At 40.4% G+C, this 17,587-nt stretch overlaps 4 protein-coding genes across 4 annotated transcripts; 2 read left to right on the top strand and 2 right to left on the bottom strand.

Moving 5' to 3' along the window:
• Nucleotides 1-64: 64 nt before the first annotated feature.
• On the top strand, nucleotides 65-1,533 carry LOC107999887 (ciliogenesis and planar polarity effector 2). The gene is made up of 4 exons (XM_017059933.3): nucleotides 65-622; nucleotides 703-968; nucleotides 1,038-1,174; nucleotides 1,249-1,533. Exons 1-4 carry the CDS (start codon nucleotides 412-414, stop codon nucleotides 1,454-1,456), a joined length of 822 nt encoding a protein of 273 aa, XP_016915422.2. The 5' UTR covers nucleotides 65-411; the 3' UTR covers nucleotides 1,457-1,533.
• LOC107999888 (mitochondrial cardiolipin hydrolase) lies at nucleotides 1,380-14,205 on the top strand. Its single transcript, XM_062085045.1, has 5 exons — nucleotides 1,380-1,518; nucleotides 2,194-2,449; nucleotides 2,531-2,715; nucleotides 2,852-3,113; nucleotides 13,878-14,205. The coding sequence occupies exons 1-4, from the start codon at nucleotides 1,503-1,505 to the stop codon at nucleotides 3,100-3,102; spliced, it is 708 nt and encodes a 235-aa protein (XP_061941029.1). The 5' UTR covers nucleotides 1,380-1,502; the 3' UTR covers nucleotides 3,103-3,113; nucleotides 13,878-14,205.
• On the bottom strand, nucleotides 2,719-9,373 carry LOC107999886 (serine/threonine-protein kinase meng-po). The gene is made up of 2 exons (XM_017059932.3): nucleotides 8,870-9,373; nucleotides 2,719-7,335 (listed from the first exon to the last, which is right to left on the bottom strand). The coding sequence occupies exon 2, from the start codon at nucleotides 7,333-7,335 to the stop codon at nucleotides 6,172-6,174; it is 1,164 nt and encodes a 387-aa protein (XP_016915421.1). The 5' UTR covers nucleotides 8,870-9,373; the 3' UTR covers nucleotides 2,719-6,171.
• Nucleotides 10,304-13,879, bottom strand: LOC107994056 (uncharacterized). The gene is made up of 4 exons (XM_017050816.3): nucleotides 11,966-13,879; nucleotides 10,951-11,889; nucleotides 10,721-10,876; nucleotides 10,304-10,640 (listed from the first exon to the last, which is right to left on the bottom strand). The coding sequence occupies exons 1-4, from the start codon at nucleotides 12,159-12,161 to the stop codon at nucleotides 10,486-10,488; spliced, it is 1,446 nt and encodes a 481-aa protein (XP_016906305.2). The 5' UTR covers nucleotides 12,162-13,879; the 3' UTR covers nucleotides 10,304-10,485.
• Nucleotides 14,206-17,587: the final 3,382 nt, after the last annotated feature.

Here is a 17,587-nt window from a genome sequence, read left to right on the forward strand (position 1 = left end):
ACAACGCGTTACGTGTTGTACATGGATTTTATTGGTCAATGTGGCATTTATTTGAACTAACGCCAACTTCACTGCTAATGGAATTATTTGTCCCCATTGCAGTAATATAGTGTAATAATTCTTATTGGTTGTTCGAAGGCGGGATTTTATTTGATTGGTTAAGAGATTATATATGTACATGAAATTCACAAGAACCGCCAATACCATGCAAATTTATAAGATAAAGTTGTCATACTTGTTGGAATGTATCATTTATCAGAATTCATGAAAAGAAAAGTGATTTTTATAAAAATTATACTTTAGTTGATAAAATCATCTATGATAAAAGAAAGATTTTTTTATTTGAGTTTTTTTTTATCTTTTTAATTGAATTTCATTCAAACATTCAAATTTTAAGATAACAATTATTACATGATAACTTGCAAAATATGTAGCAGTTTTGTAATCGTTGTAATCGTTGTAATAGCCAATATTTATCGGAAATTTATTAAATTTCATTTTTTGGTTTTTTCTATAATCCTTTTCATGACAGCAATAAATGTAAATTGGTTACATTCAGTTGAGGGAGAATCATTGATGCATCATTTTTATATAAATACATCTAAGAAAAGAAGATTTTATGGTAAAGAATGATAATTAAATAAATTCTTTTTTATTATATATATTTATTGTTTATTGATTTATCTCTATAAAATGTCTTAGGTATTCTTGAAAGACCACCTTTACCTTCTTCGATTGAAGAAGTTACATATAAAATTTTTATGATTGGAAGATCCGGAGTAGGAAAAACTGCTGTTGTAGCTCGACTTGCTGGAATATTAGAATCTAATACTTATACTGAAACTAATGGAATAAAAAAGACAAATGTATTTTGGCCAGTTAAGATATGGGATAAAGTTGTATTGTTTAAATTACAATTTTGGGATACTTCAGAAGCAAGCATTAAAAAATATAATCATATATTACCTGTATGTAAAATATAATAACATAATATAATGGAATACAATATTAAAGAATCACATTATTTAAATTTATAGGCATGTAAAGACAAAGTAGATGCTATATGTTCCGTATTTTCTTTTGATGATGCAACAGGATTTAACGATGTTCCATATTTGATGAATACTATGACAGCCATAAAAGAGAAACCAGCAAATATAGTAATAGGAACAAAGTAATTTATTATAATAGATCTTTTCTTCTTTCCTATGTGATGAAAATATTTAAATAAATTTTAAAATATTATAGATTTAAACCATGGTCCAGTTCTACAATAGAAGATGCACGAATAAAAGAATTTGAAGACAAATGGAAAGTTAAAGTTATTAGAATTGATATTAATAAACTTCCTATAAGATCTGAAGTGTTTGACTGTTCTTATCAGCTAAATACTATATGTAATATTCTTTGGAATAGAGATAAAGAATTTATATCTAAACAAATGGGACAAAACTAACAAATCTTTTTTTATATACTTTTACAATATTTTTAAGAAATCTTTAATGATATTTAATAAAGGTAAACATTTAATAATTTTTTTTTTATATCGATTTTTTTTTTATTAAAATAGTAATTCTAACATATTCCTATCAGAGTAAGAAACATTCTTAATATAAAATATCCAAAAAGTACCTAGATAGATCTAGTATGTAAAATTAAACTGTTTTCAGTACTGAAAGATAACTTCACAAGAGTTAAACGTTTCGTAGTGGCGGTAAAGTTAGTTATCTATTGATTCAATTATTTGTTTTTAAAGCAAAAATTAGAATTAATTAAAGATCTTAAAAAGTATATGCGCAGGTGTGTTGTGTTATATTTATTATATTAGAAATTTATAATTGCTATTTAATTTGCATTGTAATTTGAATCGATTATATTTTAGGTTAATTATTTTGGAACATAGCATTCGTATTTTATTAATTGTTTATTTTTAATAGTTTTTTTTTTTTTAACAGTTATAAAACCATTTTTATTCCTTTCTTATGTCCATTATATATTTAGAATGTCTTGTGATTCATATATATACTTAAACCAATAAAAAATATTATCGAAAAGAAAAAATATATGTGTATATATATATATATATATATATATATATATACACAATTATTAATTATCATTAAATCATTAAATTTAATATAATTTTTATTGTTATTTCCGATTATATAAATATATTTGAAACTTTTATTCTAGAAATGAAAAACAATAAAATTTTCCTAGTAGGGGGAATAATTTTTGCATCGGAAATCATTTGGTATTTGTACAAAAAAGTTCATAACCTATGGATTAAATCTACAAACACTTGCAAAGATTTAAAAACAAATATTTATGAATCGAAACAAGACATTTCAGAGGTGATGTTTTTTACAAAAGAATCTAGTTTTTGTCGAACACACTTAACTAATAAAGAAATTTGTTTGAAAGACACTTGTTCTGTTCAATATTTGAGGTAATACATATAATACGATCGCTTATCAAATTATAAATATTATCGATATATTTTTTAACAAACGGTGAATAATATTTATAGAAAGTTGGAAAATTATATAAACCAAGCAAAAGAAAGTTTAGATATTTGTATGTACATGTTAACTTGTCAAATGTTATCAAATGCAATCGTAAACGCACATAAACGGGGAGTACTTGTTCGAATAATAATGGATCGAAGTATGGCTTGCAACGAAGCCGCGCAAACGGCTTTATTTTATAAGAATGGTATGAAAAATAATTATTGTATATTTATTATTATTATTATATACATTAGATACACTTCAATAACTTTCAATTCTTTATTATTAACGATATTTAAATTAATTTTTTTCTTAGAATTTTGAAATTATTTGCGTTTTAGGGGTCACAATTAGATTAGAATATTACGTTGGTTTAATGCATCATAAGTTCGCGATCGTGGATAATGACATATTAATCACTGGTAGCACGAATTGGACAATGTCTGCTTTTTTTGGCAATTTCGATCACATAATAGTGACTAATCAACATTTGTTAGTGAAGCCATTCATCGATGAATTTGACAGGCTATGGAAGACATTCCCAAACTCGCAAGAAAATATAGAATGTTCAGCGGAGTTTTCAGTAAAATAACTTGTAATTTGGTAAGTAATCGTTTCACTTTTAAAATGTTTCTTCCAAATAATTTTCAATTCGTATATTTGTCGAATCTTTTCTTCCTGATATTCAACGTTATCGTTCCGAGAGCGCTTCTTTGACGTCAAGAAATCAAAAGGGAGATCGTAAAACATGAAGGCGTGTTAGCGGTAGGGGGCATATAAGTATAATGTATATAAGCACGTGGTACCAGTTAACTCGTGAAATAGCACGATGCAGATTTGTTCGGTACTCTGAAGAGCAATCTACGCGATATATCGAGTTCCGACACGATGTGACGCGCGGTTGCTTGCTGTTCTCATCGGCCGATAAAAGTGGAACATTGTCCGTACATATAAATAGGTTAGCCTGTATGAAAATAGACGTCGGGCTGTTGGACCGGAGGATCGATGACGAGATACTCGGCGACGAGCCGTCCGCTGTCTCAACTTTCTTTCTCTTCCTCTCTGTTTCCAAATTCACGGTCTCGGTATTATCGCAATGTTACGCTTATACGTATGCTTTGATATTTTAAAATTGTTCACATTATTTACATATGAATCGTTATCATGATTTATACCTGTGACGAAAAGAATATTTATATTTATATCATAGATTCGAGTATATTTTTCTATCGCGATTTTTTTTTCATTCTATATTATTATAGCTGTACATATAGACGTACGCATGTTTTCACACGAGGTAGATATGTTCGCATGTTGTAGAAGTACGTAACTTGGGAAAGCAAACGATTCAGAATAAACGCGCGATGCGCGGAAATAGTAGCGCGCGAACCCAAAATACCCATCGTATACGGATAAAAGACGAATACATGTTAGTAGTAGTAGTAATAGTAGTAGTAGTAAAAGTTTGACGTTTCTTAATCTACCTCTTCTTATATCAATAATAGATACGTAATAATATTTACGAAAATTTTTCTAGCAAAATTATTATTTTGTTTATGTCGAAACGAACAGTTTTCGAAATATTATCGTCAACGATTCCTCGAATCTTTCGCTCTTCTCTAAAATCGTATAATAAATTTTGTGATTTCATTTTTAACAGCACGATGAAATCCGTGCACGTTAAACGCACATTTATAAATTCAGATATCGATGCTCGTAAAAAAGAATGTTTTTTTAATTATTTTTGTTGACTCCTATCGAGAAAGAGAATACGTGATTTTACTCGCTTTTAAGAACTGGACGATTAGATATATAGAAAATAAGTCGACAACAGTCGACAACTCTAGAAAAATAGGTGTTTCGCAGGTCAAGGGTGTGTCAAATCGGACAAGTAGCACGTTCGTGATGGCTGCGAAACTCGCGGATTCGGGAAAAGGAAAAGAAAAAAGGTCAAAGGTCAAGTATTCCTCGATGGTCCTTTTAGTTGCTCTCTTTTCCATTTGAGACGCGAGATTGAAGGACAAGAAAAAAGAAAAATGTTTCACGTATTTAAATATGAATATATATATAGATAGTAGATATTTCGCTCGTAATTAAAAAACATCGCGGAAAATATATATCGCAATGAAAATGTAAAGTCAGACATATTTTGATAACTCTTTTTTCCTTGAAAAAAATAAATTCGTTCAAGCAGCGAACGGTCTCGTTTGTTGAACCGTTCGAGCAGTTTTTCCTTCTTTCTTTCGCTGCGAAAGAATAATAAGTTTTATCAGTTTTTTTAAAAGATGTTGAAAAAGAGAGGCTGACCCGAGAGAATACTATCATAGACTATGTTGCAATTTTGTTTATATTTAATGCGTTTATTTCGATATCATTTATATAGAAAACATTGTTTCGCGATAACGGAGGCCCAACGCGTTGTTGTTGCATATTTCTTCCCTTTTCGTTTTCCTCTTCCTCGTTTCCACCAACTTGATTCTACATAACACAATTTTATCAATTACAAATTTCGCATTACGTGGGGGGAAGAATACGCGTCACTGCGTGTGTATAGCCTGCTGTTTCGTGGTAAGGTAGCTCTACCAAATTATGTACCATCGATCGATTTCTATATGTTCTCTCCTTCTACCGATAAATTGCTAAAAGAATATATGCGCGCTATGTTTATGCATACGCTATATCGCTTAACGACGCTAAATACCGAATTAATCTCTATTCGAGTTTTTTTTTTCTCCCAAATTTTTCGCTCCATTTTTCGCGGTGAACGTTTAGAACGTGTTTCCTCTTACGATTGCACGACGGAACGAAATCCTCGATTTCACGCAAGGCCTCGTACAGTGATCTCTACCGGTTACCGTTTCGTTTTAAACTATTATTATAATTATCATAATGTAATAAATTATTAGGAAATCCGCAGTCATTATTGTCTCTATAGTCGACACCGAAAACACCGATTTCGCATTTACGCTCGCATTCGCCCCAGTCATAATTTTTCTTTTTTTTTCTTTTTTTTCTTTTTTTCTTTTTTCGTTTTCTATCACATTCGTTTCGTATTCAGGATCGCCCCTGTTATCTCTCGCATTCATCGCACTCAACTTTTTTTTTTTTTTTTCGTACAGTCTTTAGGCAATTCTCGTCTCGAGGGTCTTCCACGCGGGAGGAAGCGTACGAAAGATGTTTGTACGCGATAATAAATATACGCACATACATTTGTCGATAATTGGTCCGCTCGTAGAGAAGATTGATGCAGCTTTGAGGGAAATGACGTGGATCAGAGAAAGATGGATCGGAGTAGGTGAGAGCGTGAGTTGTGGACGTTGAGGGTGGAAGAGAAGAGATACGTTAATAAAAGAGACAGTAAAGAGGGGAGGGGAGTTATCACACATTTTCACGTCCATATCACGGTAAAGCGCGTTCGAATTTGGTATTGGAAAGTGAAAGGCGAGTGGACGACGGCACGGAAGGGACGATGCACCTTTTCCTCTTGTTTCTAATGAAGGATCGAAGGTGAGTTCGTCGCCGTTCTTTCGAACGTTGGTTTGGCACATAGGGAAGAGGGTGGCGCGTTTCCCTCGCGGGCAGCGTCGAACCCACCGAAACTATACTTTCGTTTCTGACGTTCGCTTCTAAGGCAAGGTTCGCTAGAAGCTTTGACCATCCCTCACATACTCTCTGTCCCGAAACTACCCACGAACGCCGGTTCGGCTATGTTCGAGTCGCACTGCATCACCCACTCCCAGATCCTTTTCGTGACAACCTTCTGATCGATCGTCGTCTCGAGCCCGTAACTGTTGAGCAGCTTCCTCAACTTGTTCTTGTTCTCGTCCACGTTCCGTTGATCATCGAGGATCGTGTCGAGGTACAGCAAACTGTCCGCCCTCCTCGCTACACCCTCGCTGGCGTCCACCAACGTGGACGTAGCGCTGTGGCTGATCTTGTTCACGCACCACGAGTCTTTCAAGTATTTGTTGATTTCGGTCACGTGCGGCCTCTTCTCGGGCTTGTGCTCGAACGTTCTCCTGAAGTATCGCAGCAACCTGGGCGTGAACCGTCTGAACGAGGGGGGTACTTTGGTCGTCCTTCTCTTCAGCCATCTTTGGAAGGCCGAGTATTCGGGATCTTGTATGAGGTCGGCGGTTTGCCACGGCGGATTCCCCGTCAGGCAGACGAACAGAACGATCCCGAATTGCCAGCAGTCGGCGCTCCTCTTGCACGCGTATCTCTCGTTCTTCACTATCTCGTAGATCTCGGGCGGTTGAAAGGGTAGCCAGGTGCATCTGATCTTGTTGACCAGGGTCCCCTCGCGCCTCGTGCACCCGAAATCGCACAGCTTGATCTTCGACATGTCGAGGGCGAACACGAGCACGTTCTCCAGCTTGATGTCCCGATGGGCGAGCTGCTTCGAGTGGATGAAGTCGAGCGCGGAGCAAAGCTGACTTGCGATCCTTTTGCAGGCTTCCTCGCTCAAGCCCCCTGCCCTCACGTTCCCTGCGAGATCCCCGTAAGGGGCGTATTCCTGGGCGAACACGAAACACTTCTCCGCCTTGAACGCGACCGCGTACGAGCACAGGATATTCGGATGCGGGCTCAAGTGATACGAGTAGTGAAACTCGCGGAAAAAGTCCTTCTCCGTGGTCAGCTCTTGGTGGACGGCTTTCAGAACGACCCTCGTTCGCGTGGCTCGATGGGTGGCCAACAACACTTTGGCGAAACTCCCCTCTCCGAGGGTCTTCTCCACTTCGTACTCTTTCGAGAGCTCCAATTCCTCCAAAGGAATCTCCTGCACTCTGTGTATCCCGGACTCCTTTTTCTCGTGAAGTTTCATCTGAAATCAAACCGACCGTTATTCATTCTCCTTCCTCCCTCTCCCCCTAAAGTTTTTCAAATTCTTTCCTCCTACCATGCTCGTTAATCCTTCGATCGTGAAAACTTTTCTCATCCGGCTTACTACGGTTAAACGATACTTACGTAAGCGCCAACTACGACACCACCGCTCCTAACAAACGGCCGATCAAGCGTGAAACGCGTTTAACGCGGTAGTAGTTTTGTATCGTAGAGGGCATCGCTCTCCCTCTCTCTATCTCTCCCTCCCTCCCTCCCTCTCTCTCCGTTTCCTGCGATTTCTAAGAATCACCCTTGCCCTTGCCTGTGCTCGTCCCAACGAATCGCCCGACAAATTATTCTCTATCGCGTCGAAGGCTATCATCGATGCGAATTACGAGATGAAGATCGAAGGTAGAAGATCTCAGATTGATTCTTCTTTCAATTAAAATGAAAGAAAATTTCGGAGAGAGATCGCGATAGAGCGTGTAGGCGAAGGACTAAATACAAGGTGGAGAGGGGAGAATGGTGGAGGTTGGGCGGGTGAACCCAGGACCTTTTGAGCTGCCTAGATCAATAGCAAGGATTTCGCTGCAGCAACGCGCGTCAAATCGTTCCTTTATCGTTCGCACTCGTCCCTGATTCCGAATTACGAATTAAAAAACTTTTCTCGCTGTTTGAGAAGAGGAGGAGGAGAAGGAGGAGGAGGAGGAGGAAAGAGAGAAGGAAAAGAAAAAAATTCGAGAAGGCGTGTCGTCGTGGCAAAAAATTTATTAACCGTTTCGTTCGATCCAAAGGTATTTTTTTTTTTTTTTTTTAACCGTCGATTCGCCTCGTATCGAGAAACAATCGACGTTTAAAAACTTTTTTGGACCCGAGAATTGAATTTTATTGCCGGTCGTAGCTGTCGTTTTTCCCTCGAAATAATTCTCTCTTCCCTGAATTTTATTTTACACGCGCGCACGCGTCTCTATTTTTACGTAAATCTCACTCTTTTTCGATGATTTTCGTGGAATTTAACAACCGATTATTTTTCCCTTAATTCCGTTTGCCGGTTCTCGCCGGTTCACTCTGACAAAAGTTTCGGCCCCACGTTATATTTAACATTTCTGTTTACCAGGAACTATTTTGACGCGTGTCAGGGATTTAGAGAACCGATAATACCCTGTTTCCCTTTATGCCTCCACACGCAACACTTTGAGAGGGAAGAAAGGGTAGAAGGAGGGAAAAGGGCGTCGAAATTTCTACAAACGAGTGGGGAGGGGAAAAGGAAAAAAAAAAAAAAAAGAAAAGTTCGTAAAACGCATCGATTGAATTATGTGCTCTTCTTATTACGTGCTAATTTTTATCGTGCTCACTTGGTTAAATCTTAATTGCATTGCGCACAATCCTTGTCAACAACCATGTCCATTAATATCGATAATAACGAGCACTCGATTTATTCGTTAGTCGAACTATTTGATAGACGGTCGGTTAGGGTTAATTTGTCGGCACGTTAGACGGTGTGATTATTTGTTCTTACAAGATGATCGACTTACAACGATTGCGGTAATCCTTGCGAACGAGCGAGAAAGGTGTGTCTGCGGAATGACGAATCGACGCACAAATTCCAAGTTTCGATCAATTCACCGAGTTTTCGACGTCGCTTTCAACTTTCACAAAACGCTCGTTTTCTTCCTCCTCCTCTCCTTCTTCTTCCTCTTCTGCTTCTGTATACGTGTCCCTTCGACGTTCTACATGTTCACTGAATTGTACCGTTCACTGAAACGAACCCGACCGAACGAATACGCAAAAAAAAAAAAAACGAAACGATCGATTGGAATCTCGTCTCGAGCCAATTATCCCCGGCGATGGCCTCGACGTCTTCTCGACTTTTCACACAAATTTTTCGACTGATCTGTCAACGATGGTGACGATAAAATCTCTATCCCTCCCTCGATGTCACATTTTCAGTTATGCGCGTATGTCGCGTCTGGAGCCGTCGCGACGCCCTGCGTCGCTTTTATAGACCCGGCCGACACGCGCAGACGTAGATCGGGAAAGGTATGGAACATCGATGCGAGGATCAAACATCCTTGCAATTTTTCGCCTCTTTTTCTTTTTTTTTCTTTCTTCCTTTTCTTCCCTTCCTTCTTCTCCTCCTTCAAACCAGATAAATCTTGCGAATTCTGGGGAAAAAAAATGATTAGTCGTCGCGGTCGTCAATTTCTAATTACGCATGTTCGCGAAATATCGCGAGATCAAACATCGGAATTGATACGTTGCTATATACGAGAGGTTTTTTTTTTTTTTCTTTCTTTTCGACGATTATCGAACCACGCCGAATACGGCTACCTTTGATATCGAAAGCATTGGAAACGAGAGATTAACGATTTTTTATAAAATAGCAATGGTCCCGCTCTTTCTTGTCAGCACGTGTACAAGTAACGATCTCGAGTTCGTTGTTCTTCGTTGCATCGATACTACGATATATGTACATGTATATATATATATATGTATATATATATATATATATATGTATATATATATATATGTTTGTGTGTATTGTATCGATGAGAAACGATGCTCGTGCGTGAGATCGCGAGACACGCGAACCGATACCCGAATAATATTATGTATATAATGTATATTTTATATATATATATATATATATATATATACATATGTATTATCGATGTCCAAATGATATGCATACTCTTGAGGTGGAATTTAATTTAAACCAGAAAGTATTTTTAACATGTATGTCAAGTATACGATGTCCATAGGGATGGATCGTACATACCAGTGCAACGACGGTAATATCAGAGATATAAATAGACAAAAACCGGTACGATAGAAGTAAGTAAGTATCTAGGCAGTAAGATGTATAACTTGTTTCGTCTCGATTCATTAGGTGTCGTAACGACACAATATCTTTATCGGCGATGGGTCGAGGAGTAAAGAAGGATAATAATAATAATAATAATAATACGTTTCGTTCGAATTTATCATTCGTTATTGTTTGGTAAATTCTTTATTCGTACGTAACATTTATAATATGGTCGTATATAATTAAAAAATAAAATTAAACATATTCAAGAGGTGAGAATTTAAACGGGGAGGGAATGAGACATGTCGGTATATTTAAAACGCGTTTTAAAATAATAATGTTCGGTTATAAAAACGTGGTAGACGAGCTGCTGCAAGAACACGAGCTACGAGAAGAGTAAGAATAATAGTAAGACGATCCTTTCGAGGATTCGGAATAAGTATCGTAGGAATCGGAATAACTGCTAACGTCATCTTCGCTACTGGAACACGAACTGAATTCTGCAAGAAAACATTTCAAGTGGATAATCGTTGAAACATATCGTTACTCGTAAAGATATTTCAAATAAACGCTTCAATACCCGACAAATAACCCATTTTTTTCACGATGCGAGTAACGTGATGGCTGAACTCTTCCATGGCTTGCTCCGCTTTTCTTTCGTGCCGTTTTATGTTCCTTTTCCGTCGTCTTTCTCGCCGCTCGAGCAACCGTTTCTCGTACTTTCCAATCTTATTCTCTGTCGAGCGAAAATCCTCGATTATATCTAAATGACGATGCACGAAACGAAACCGGAAACCAAAACACGCTTACCTGCCGACGCCTCTTTTTTATCCTGCTTTTTGCAACTCAACGTTAGCGTTTTCTTTTCATTCATCGATATCCTCGATATTTCCTTGCTCCCGAGCGTCGTCTCCTCCTTGATCTTTCCCAAAATCATATTTTTATGCTCGAGTTTCGCCACACCCGCTTCTTTATTCTCCATCTTCTTCTCGATCTTGCTCGTTGTTGTTGTTTCGTTGTTGTTCAAATCTATGCTCGTTGCACGAATCGTGGACGAGCAGTGCATCCTCTTCACGGAAACGTCGCTCTTCACGGAAACATCGCTCTTCACGGAAACATCGCTCCTCACGGAATAATCTCCCTTCGCCGAAACGTTGTACCTTGCGATAGCATTTTCCTTCCCAATGGAACTGCTAATAATACCAGCAATGTTACGTTTCGGCGTGCTTGTTTTAAGCTGCGACATCGAAATCACGCTTCTCGATTTATCCACGCTGTTCATCAAGCTTTCGTTCCCCTCCCCCGCCTTTCCCTCTACTTTGTCGTTTTTCCTCGCTGCCGTTTCTCCTTTGATCGATTTTTCGCTCGCACGGACGTTCACGACGTTCTCCTTCTTCTTCCGGGCCGACGACACCCCCATCGAATTTTTCTTCGCGATCGAATTCAATTTTTGCGAGCCTTGTTTCTCGCATTTATTTTCCTTCGTTACTTTCGATTGTTTCTCCTCTTTCTTTTCCCCACCCTTAACGGTGCCGCTAACGGTCTCCTTCGCCTTTGGAACTCCTTTTCCTCCATTCTCCTTCTTCCCTGCGATCTCTTTTCCTTTCGGCTCCTTCGAGCGATCAACGCTTTTCTTCTCCTTCGCCGCCGATTTCCCTCCGTTCGTTTTCGGCTTCGTCGCCGCGGTTCCACTTTTACGGGGCGTCCTCGATGACGTCGTTCCCTGTTTCTTTGCCGGGCTCTTACTCTCTAATTACCCTCAGTTAATTAACAACGATCGAGTTATTAAATAAATGGAAAGGGAGGGGAAGGTAATTTTCCTTACCTGATGGCGCGATCGTGGGATTCAGTTTCAACCGTTGGTTAAATTCGTCCAACAGGTTTTGCCTGAAATTGTGTTGCACGAAATTGTCGATCTGTTTCCACGGATCCGTGTCGAGAATTTGATCCACGTCGAGTATACCGTCCGGCGTTGGAAAGGAGAGCGACGCTCTTCCCACCACCATCTTTTTCCGATTCATCTCGAAGAAAGGAAATTTCGAAAAGGGAAATTCAAGTTTAAGGAAGGGAGTTTAGCCGGGGAAATGGAAGGTGTTGTTAAAGACGAGAAGTCAACCCGGACGGGGCTATCGTTTCCCGGAGTGTGGAGACAAAAAGAAACAAATACAGGATCGATTTTATCCGGTTGCTTATACACGTAACGGCAAACCGTTCTACGTCAAACCCACGATCGTATATTTTCGGTTCTCTCTTTCTTTCTCTCTCCCTCTCTCTCTCTCTCTCTCTCTCTCTCTCTCTCTCCGTTTCCAGATGAAAAGACGGAACGTGCCACCGAGTGTGCAAATATTGGGCGGGGACGGGCGAATCGGCACCGCGACGCGTTCAACAAACCGAGTATCAATTTAGAAGAAATTAGAAGAAAAACGCGAATCACCGCGTTCCATCGATTACCAACGAAATCTCGATCATCACTGATCACGTATATTCGAACCGAATACATATTTCGGTTGATTGCCGGGTTAAAGGACGTCGCGTCCCCGTTTGTTTGTCGTCGATCGACAAGGATCGGTTACGAAACGGTTAACGGTTGCCCCTCGCCGCTCATCCAAACCTCGATCGATCGAGCTGTCGGTTGCAAACAGGTTGCCACGTGTTGATGGCGACCCGGTGTTGACGAGTCCCTCCCCCCGTCAATGGACGCTTTGACCGATGAAAATCTCTCCTCTACGGAAAATACGTAATTTGTTTCCATTCGGGAAAGCAACGTGCGCCGCGTCGCGTCGCGTCGCGTCGCAACCCAAGCGCGAGAGAAGATAAGGCACGCGCGAGGGGAGAGGTTTATTTTTAATCGCATTGAAAATACGTCGATCGAATTCTCCCCCTACCGCCCCCACTCCGCCTCTTTTGTTCCCCGTGTGTGTGTGTGCGCGCGCGATGATGTAAACGATCCTCCTCGTCGAACAACGAGCCGGAGCGGTGAAGTTGGAGGTAAGAGGTGGAGACGCGAGAAATGTCAAGGTACATGGACATGGATACGTGACGTCACTTTTTCCCCGCTTCGCGTTGTCCGAGTTTTACGACTCGAGCGTCGTGCAACCTAAGCCTCGCCTATAATAGCGAGCTAATTGGTTGGAACAGGGATAAAATGACGTCACTTTTTCCGGATGACCGCACGCTACGCCTATTAAGATTACGCGTCCGTAAGATACACAACCGTCACGTCGCGGAGGAAATGTCGTTGTACCCTAAAAAGGTACAGAAAGAGAGGAGAGGGTTGGACGGAAGAAGCGGTAGGCGTAGGCGGGTAGATTCGATTATTCCTTGCGTTCGTGCGTAGGCGTGAGTTAAACGATAAAGAGAGGCAGAGAAGGAGGGAGAGGAGGAAGGGGAGGAAGAAGGGCAAACGAAACCAAGATTTCTCGCCTCGCTTTTCTTCGTTTTTCAAAATTTCGAAAAATACCTCGTCCCCAACTCCCCGTTTCCTCCGATTTAGTTTCTCGATCTAGATAAATAACGCGCCGGGATCACGCGCCTTCCCCAATCATTTATTTCCCCTCCGCGAAATAATATTTATAACGTGGAAAATTATTCCCGCAAAACATTACGCATTCGCACTTATTGTTTCAATAGTGCCGATTATATATTTTCATTTCGATACCTTCTCGTCGAGGAACGAGTATAAATTTCGATTCTTATTCTCGCGTTGTATGTATCTTTCTTCGATTTTTCCTACGCAGAAACTTCTCGAACAGCGCAGATTTTCATGCGAACGAGCGGTCGAATTCTCGCGGGGAGACGTGGAGGAGAATAAGTAATTCTGGGGGGATATCGAAACAGGTACGGATGGAAAAAAAGAGAATAATCGGACGACGAGGATATCGCCTCGAGCGAGTGTCGTAGCCGCTTGGCTCATCAAAATAAAACGTGGATTTTACACGTTGCGGGACCGGTGTCGCCACGTCGTATATATCCTATATCTACATATGTGTATATTTACATACGTATAAAAGTACGGTCGTGGATGGGAGAACAGTCGAGCGTGGTTATTCGAGCGAACATGATCGAGGTAAGAAGGCATCCAAAAAAAACGCGGCCAAAACGCGAGGCGTTGTTACCTTTTCGCTCTGTATCGCACAATCGATGACTGCAAAAAAAAAGAAAAAAGAAAAAAATTCTGACGCTTTTCGTTCACTATTCGGAAACACGTTGGTTTCCGTCAGTGATGCGCGTTTTGGCCGCGCCGATACAACTTATGATCGAGGGACGTGAGAGGGATTCAGGGTGTTTTCGAATAGTTACAGATCGTCACGTTGTTTATCGGAGTCGTTGGAACTTTAGCGGCTCCTGGAACGGTTCGAGCGATTGATGGAACATCTGGAATCGATTTCGCTGATCGAGATATAATGAAAGAGACGGAAATAATCTCGTTGCCGTTGCCAGGCACGGAGAATCTAGAGGAGAAAGCCATACCTTTGTCGAAATTGATTTCTCATCAACTTTTACCGCCCACCGAACAAGATTCGCTGTCTGAAAATTCTCGATTATCTTCCGAACTTCCTGGAACGAAAAATCTGGCCGAGAAACGTATCCCTGTACCGATTTTGGAAAAGTTGTATCAACCACAGAAACTGGATCGATCGAGCGTTTGAACGATTTTTTCTTTCGTCTTTTCGAGAGATTTTGTCAAATTGTGAAATTAAATCTCGATTCGATTATCTATCGAGCTGATAGATACGATGGATTAGAGGAAAATATACGCTAATTTCCTTGAGCTGTATTTCTTCGCATATTCCTTCCTATCGTACCTATTACATAATTTAATTTATGCCTAATGAATTTTTCATTAGTTGCGTCTATTTTAGTCGCTGATCAAAAAATAAATTATAAAGAGATATTAAACGATATTGTACGATGGCGCGATAATAGTTGTTTACCTTTGCGAATATTTTTGAGTTATCTCGAGTCGGTAACGGCGAAAACTACCTTGTTCGCGTGAAAGGTGCGCGTGAAAATATATCGTTCAATCAGCGTTGACTTGTACGGTCGAGACACGTTAAACTCGAGAATTAACGATAATTTCAATTTAAATTCGTCGTTACGATCAATTATTTCCTTTCTTCGTTGTCAGTCTTTGGAAATAGGACGAAGCGATGATAGTAAAGCAATCGTTCATAGAAATAAATTTAGTTTTTAATCGTGAAAAATTTCGAATCTATCCAAAGAAGTGAACGATATTTTATCTCTCGATTCGCGTCGACTAAAATCGAAGTTCTCCACTTTCAAAAGTGGTTTCTCACCGATCTTGCACGTTTCTTCCTTTTCGTTCGTGTTCGCATCGGTCGGTCTACGTTCTCGCAGCTCGAAACAATCGCGGCTTCTGGTCAAAAGATGGCTCCACAGGTGACGGTCCGCGGTTTTTCGCGTCGAAAGATCGATCGTAAGTCGATTATCCTGTGCAATTTTTATAGTCGCTTTTCTCGCAACTTAAATTAGTCGTAAAAGAAGATGAAAAAGGGTTGTGTTTTATCCGATTTAAAATACACGCGCTCTTCCCCTCTCGTGCTCGTTGATTCGTTTTTTAGAGGTGAGTTGTCATACACGTCTTGTTAACAGGGTTGGTCGGTTTATCGAAAAAAGATGCGGGTTAATTCGCGTTGAATAGAATTCCTTTGTATTTGGATTTATTCGCTTTGTCGCAAAGTTTGCCAGGAACGAGAGGAAACTCGAGAGGAAAAGCATAGAGGGTTGAAAAGGATAATAAAAGGGGAGGCTAAGAGAAGGAAAAAGCATTTTCCTCCCTCCCCCTCTCCCGTTACTTTTGTCTTTCCTCTTTTCTTTCCCGTTAGGAAGGAAAATTCGTTGGGCAACCGAGAGAATGGGGGCCGCAAATGTGGTTACGAAAGGACAAGGGAACAATTTCGATAGCTTAACAAATAGCTTCGTTATTCCGTCGCTGCCACGTGCGGTGGAACGAACAGATTGTACGCGCGATCGATTATCAACGTTGCACCATGCTCGGTTTCCTAACAATCCGCAGAATTATCAGACCATAGGGGTAATCGCGTTACTTCATCAATTATCCGCTGACGCTGCACGCAATTAAGGTAGCGAAACACCAACCGATAACCTTCGCTTCGCCATACGTAATCGCGACCGATTCGTATAGCGTAACGAGAGATTCGTACGTTTCGTCGGATTACCGTGCGTGGCCCGCACCCGTTATTTTCCTCCGGTTACTCGACGCGTGTCAGATGCGTTTGAATATATCGATTTAGAAGTGGTCGATAGCTCGCCGAATATGCAAATAAACCTAACCATCAAAGGCGAAATATGCATATATACCGATTTGTATACCGTTGCTTTCACGCCTCTTGATTTTCTCATCGCGACAAATGGAATTGTCCGTTGCATTGCCATTCGCATTCGGCCTGCGACTCGCAAATTACTCCCTATTCCTCTTTATCCGACTTTTACTCTTTTCCTTTATCTTTCCTTCCCCCCTCCCCTCCACTGCCTTTCTTTCTTTCTTTCTTTCTTTCTTTCTTTCTTTCTTTCTTTCTTTCTTTCTTTTTCCCCTCGTTTCAGATTCAGGAACGAGACGTAACCGCTTCTAACGGCGATCCGTGCAAACGCAAGATTCCCAGTTTCGGGCACGAATTTCAGTTTCCATTGTTCGCGCGACAAGTTGCTACGAAAACAGCGTGTTCCAACGTATGCTAGCGTATGCTGTCGTACTTTGCAAAGATTCCCGCACCCTCGGGAACCTAATTATCCGAGGAACTTGGCTGACGAGCTTGAATAATGCGGCCTCGAAAGAAAAAGGGACGAGAGATAATCGCCAACTTGCCAGCCAGGGGGATTAAAGATTATCTTTCGAACGATGCGTGTACGTACGTTCGTTCGGAGATATTCGAGGATTTTCGGGAAAAAGGGGGTTGGTGTGGAATTAACGCGACGCGTCTCCGCAATTCTGGTATAGAGGGGGGAGCGAATCGTCGAAATCTCTGCACCCAAAAAAGATCAAAGGGGAGGGAGAGAGAGAGAGAATCGCGACGCGGTAAAGGGAAAAGTTTGGATGGATGAAACGAATGGCTCGGGATCGTCCACCAAGTCGGATAGTGCACACCGGATAGAAGTTGTTCGAGGACCACGGAGAACGTTAATTCGCTTAACGGGCTCGTTTCTCGTTTTGCTCACACCTGCTGTTGCGCGCACACCTTCTTCACCACAGCTTGCTTATCTCTCCTCTCCGACCGTTGCCGACCGGCCGACGGCCGCGTTTTCTTCCGCCTCCAAATGTTAGGGCCGCGAATATATTGGGAACGGTTGCGATTCCATCGACCTTTTATTTTTTCGGTTATTTCGTCGCGGCAGAAAGACTCGATTTCGGTTTGTTTGCATAAAAGAGCACCCCCGTTTCAACAGCTGGAAAACTTTTTATTCGATT

The sequence above is a fragment of the Apis cerana genome, linkage group LG14 (genome assembly GCF_029169275.1).
Source record: "Apis cerana isolate GH-2021 linkage group LG14, AcerK_1.0, whole genome shotgun sequence".
Classification (NCBI taxonomy): Eukaryota; Metazoa; Arthropoda; class Insecta; order Hymenoptera; family Apidae; genus Apis; species Apis cerana.

Bases quoted from the DNA above. Each gene is read 5' to 3' on its own strand.
- LOC107999888 (XM_062085045.1), top strand. The intron at 2,450-2,530 runs GTAATACATATA...TAATATTTATAG, and splicing joins TGTTCTGTTCAATATTTGAG to AAAGTTGGAAAATTATATAA. The intron at 2,716-2,851 runs GTATGAAAAATA...TTTGCGTTTTAG, and splicing joins GGCTTTATTTTATAAGAATG to GGGTCACAATTAGATTAGAA.
- LOC107999887 (XM_017059933.3), top strand. From the start codon at position 412: ATGATAACTTGCAAAATATGTAGCAGTTTTGTAATCGTTGTAATCGTT. The intron at 969-1,037 runs GTATGTAAAATA...TTAAATTTATAG, and splicing joins AATATAATCATATATTACCT to GCATGTAAAGACAAAGTAGA. The intron at 1,175-1,248 runs GTAATTTATTAT...AAAATATTATAG, and splicing joins AATATAGTAATAGGAACAAA to ATTTAAACCATGGTCCAGTT.
- LOC107994056 (XM_017050816.3), bottom strand. From the start codon at position 12,161: ATGAATCGGAAAAAGATGGTGGTGGGAAGAGCGTCGCTCTCCTTTCCA. The intron at 10,877-10,950 runs GTAAGCGTGTTT...TTCGCTCGACAG, and splicing joins TAAAAAAGAGGCGTCGGCAG to AGAATAAGATTGGAAAGTAC. The intron at 10,641-10,720 runs GTATTGAAGCGT...GTTTTCTTGCAG, and splicing joins AAAAATGGGTTATTTGTCGG to AATTCAGTTCGTGTTCCAGT.
- LOC107999886 (XM_017059932.3), bottom strand. From the start codon at position 7,335: ATGAAACTTCACGAGAAAAAGGAGTCCGGGATACACAGAGTGCAGGAG.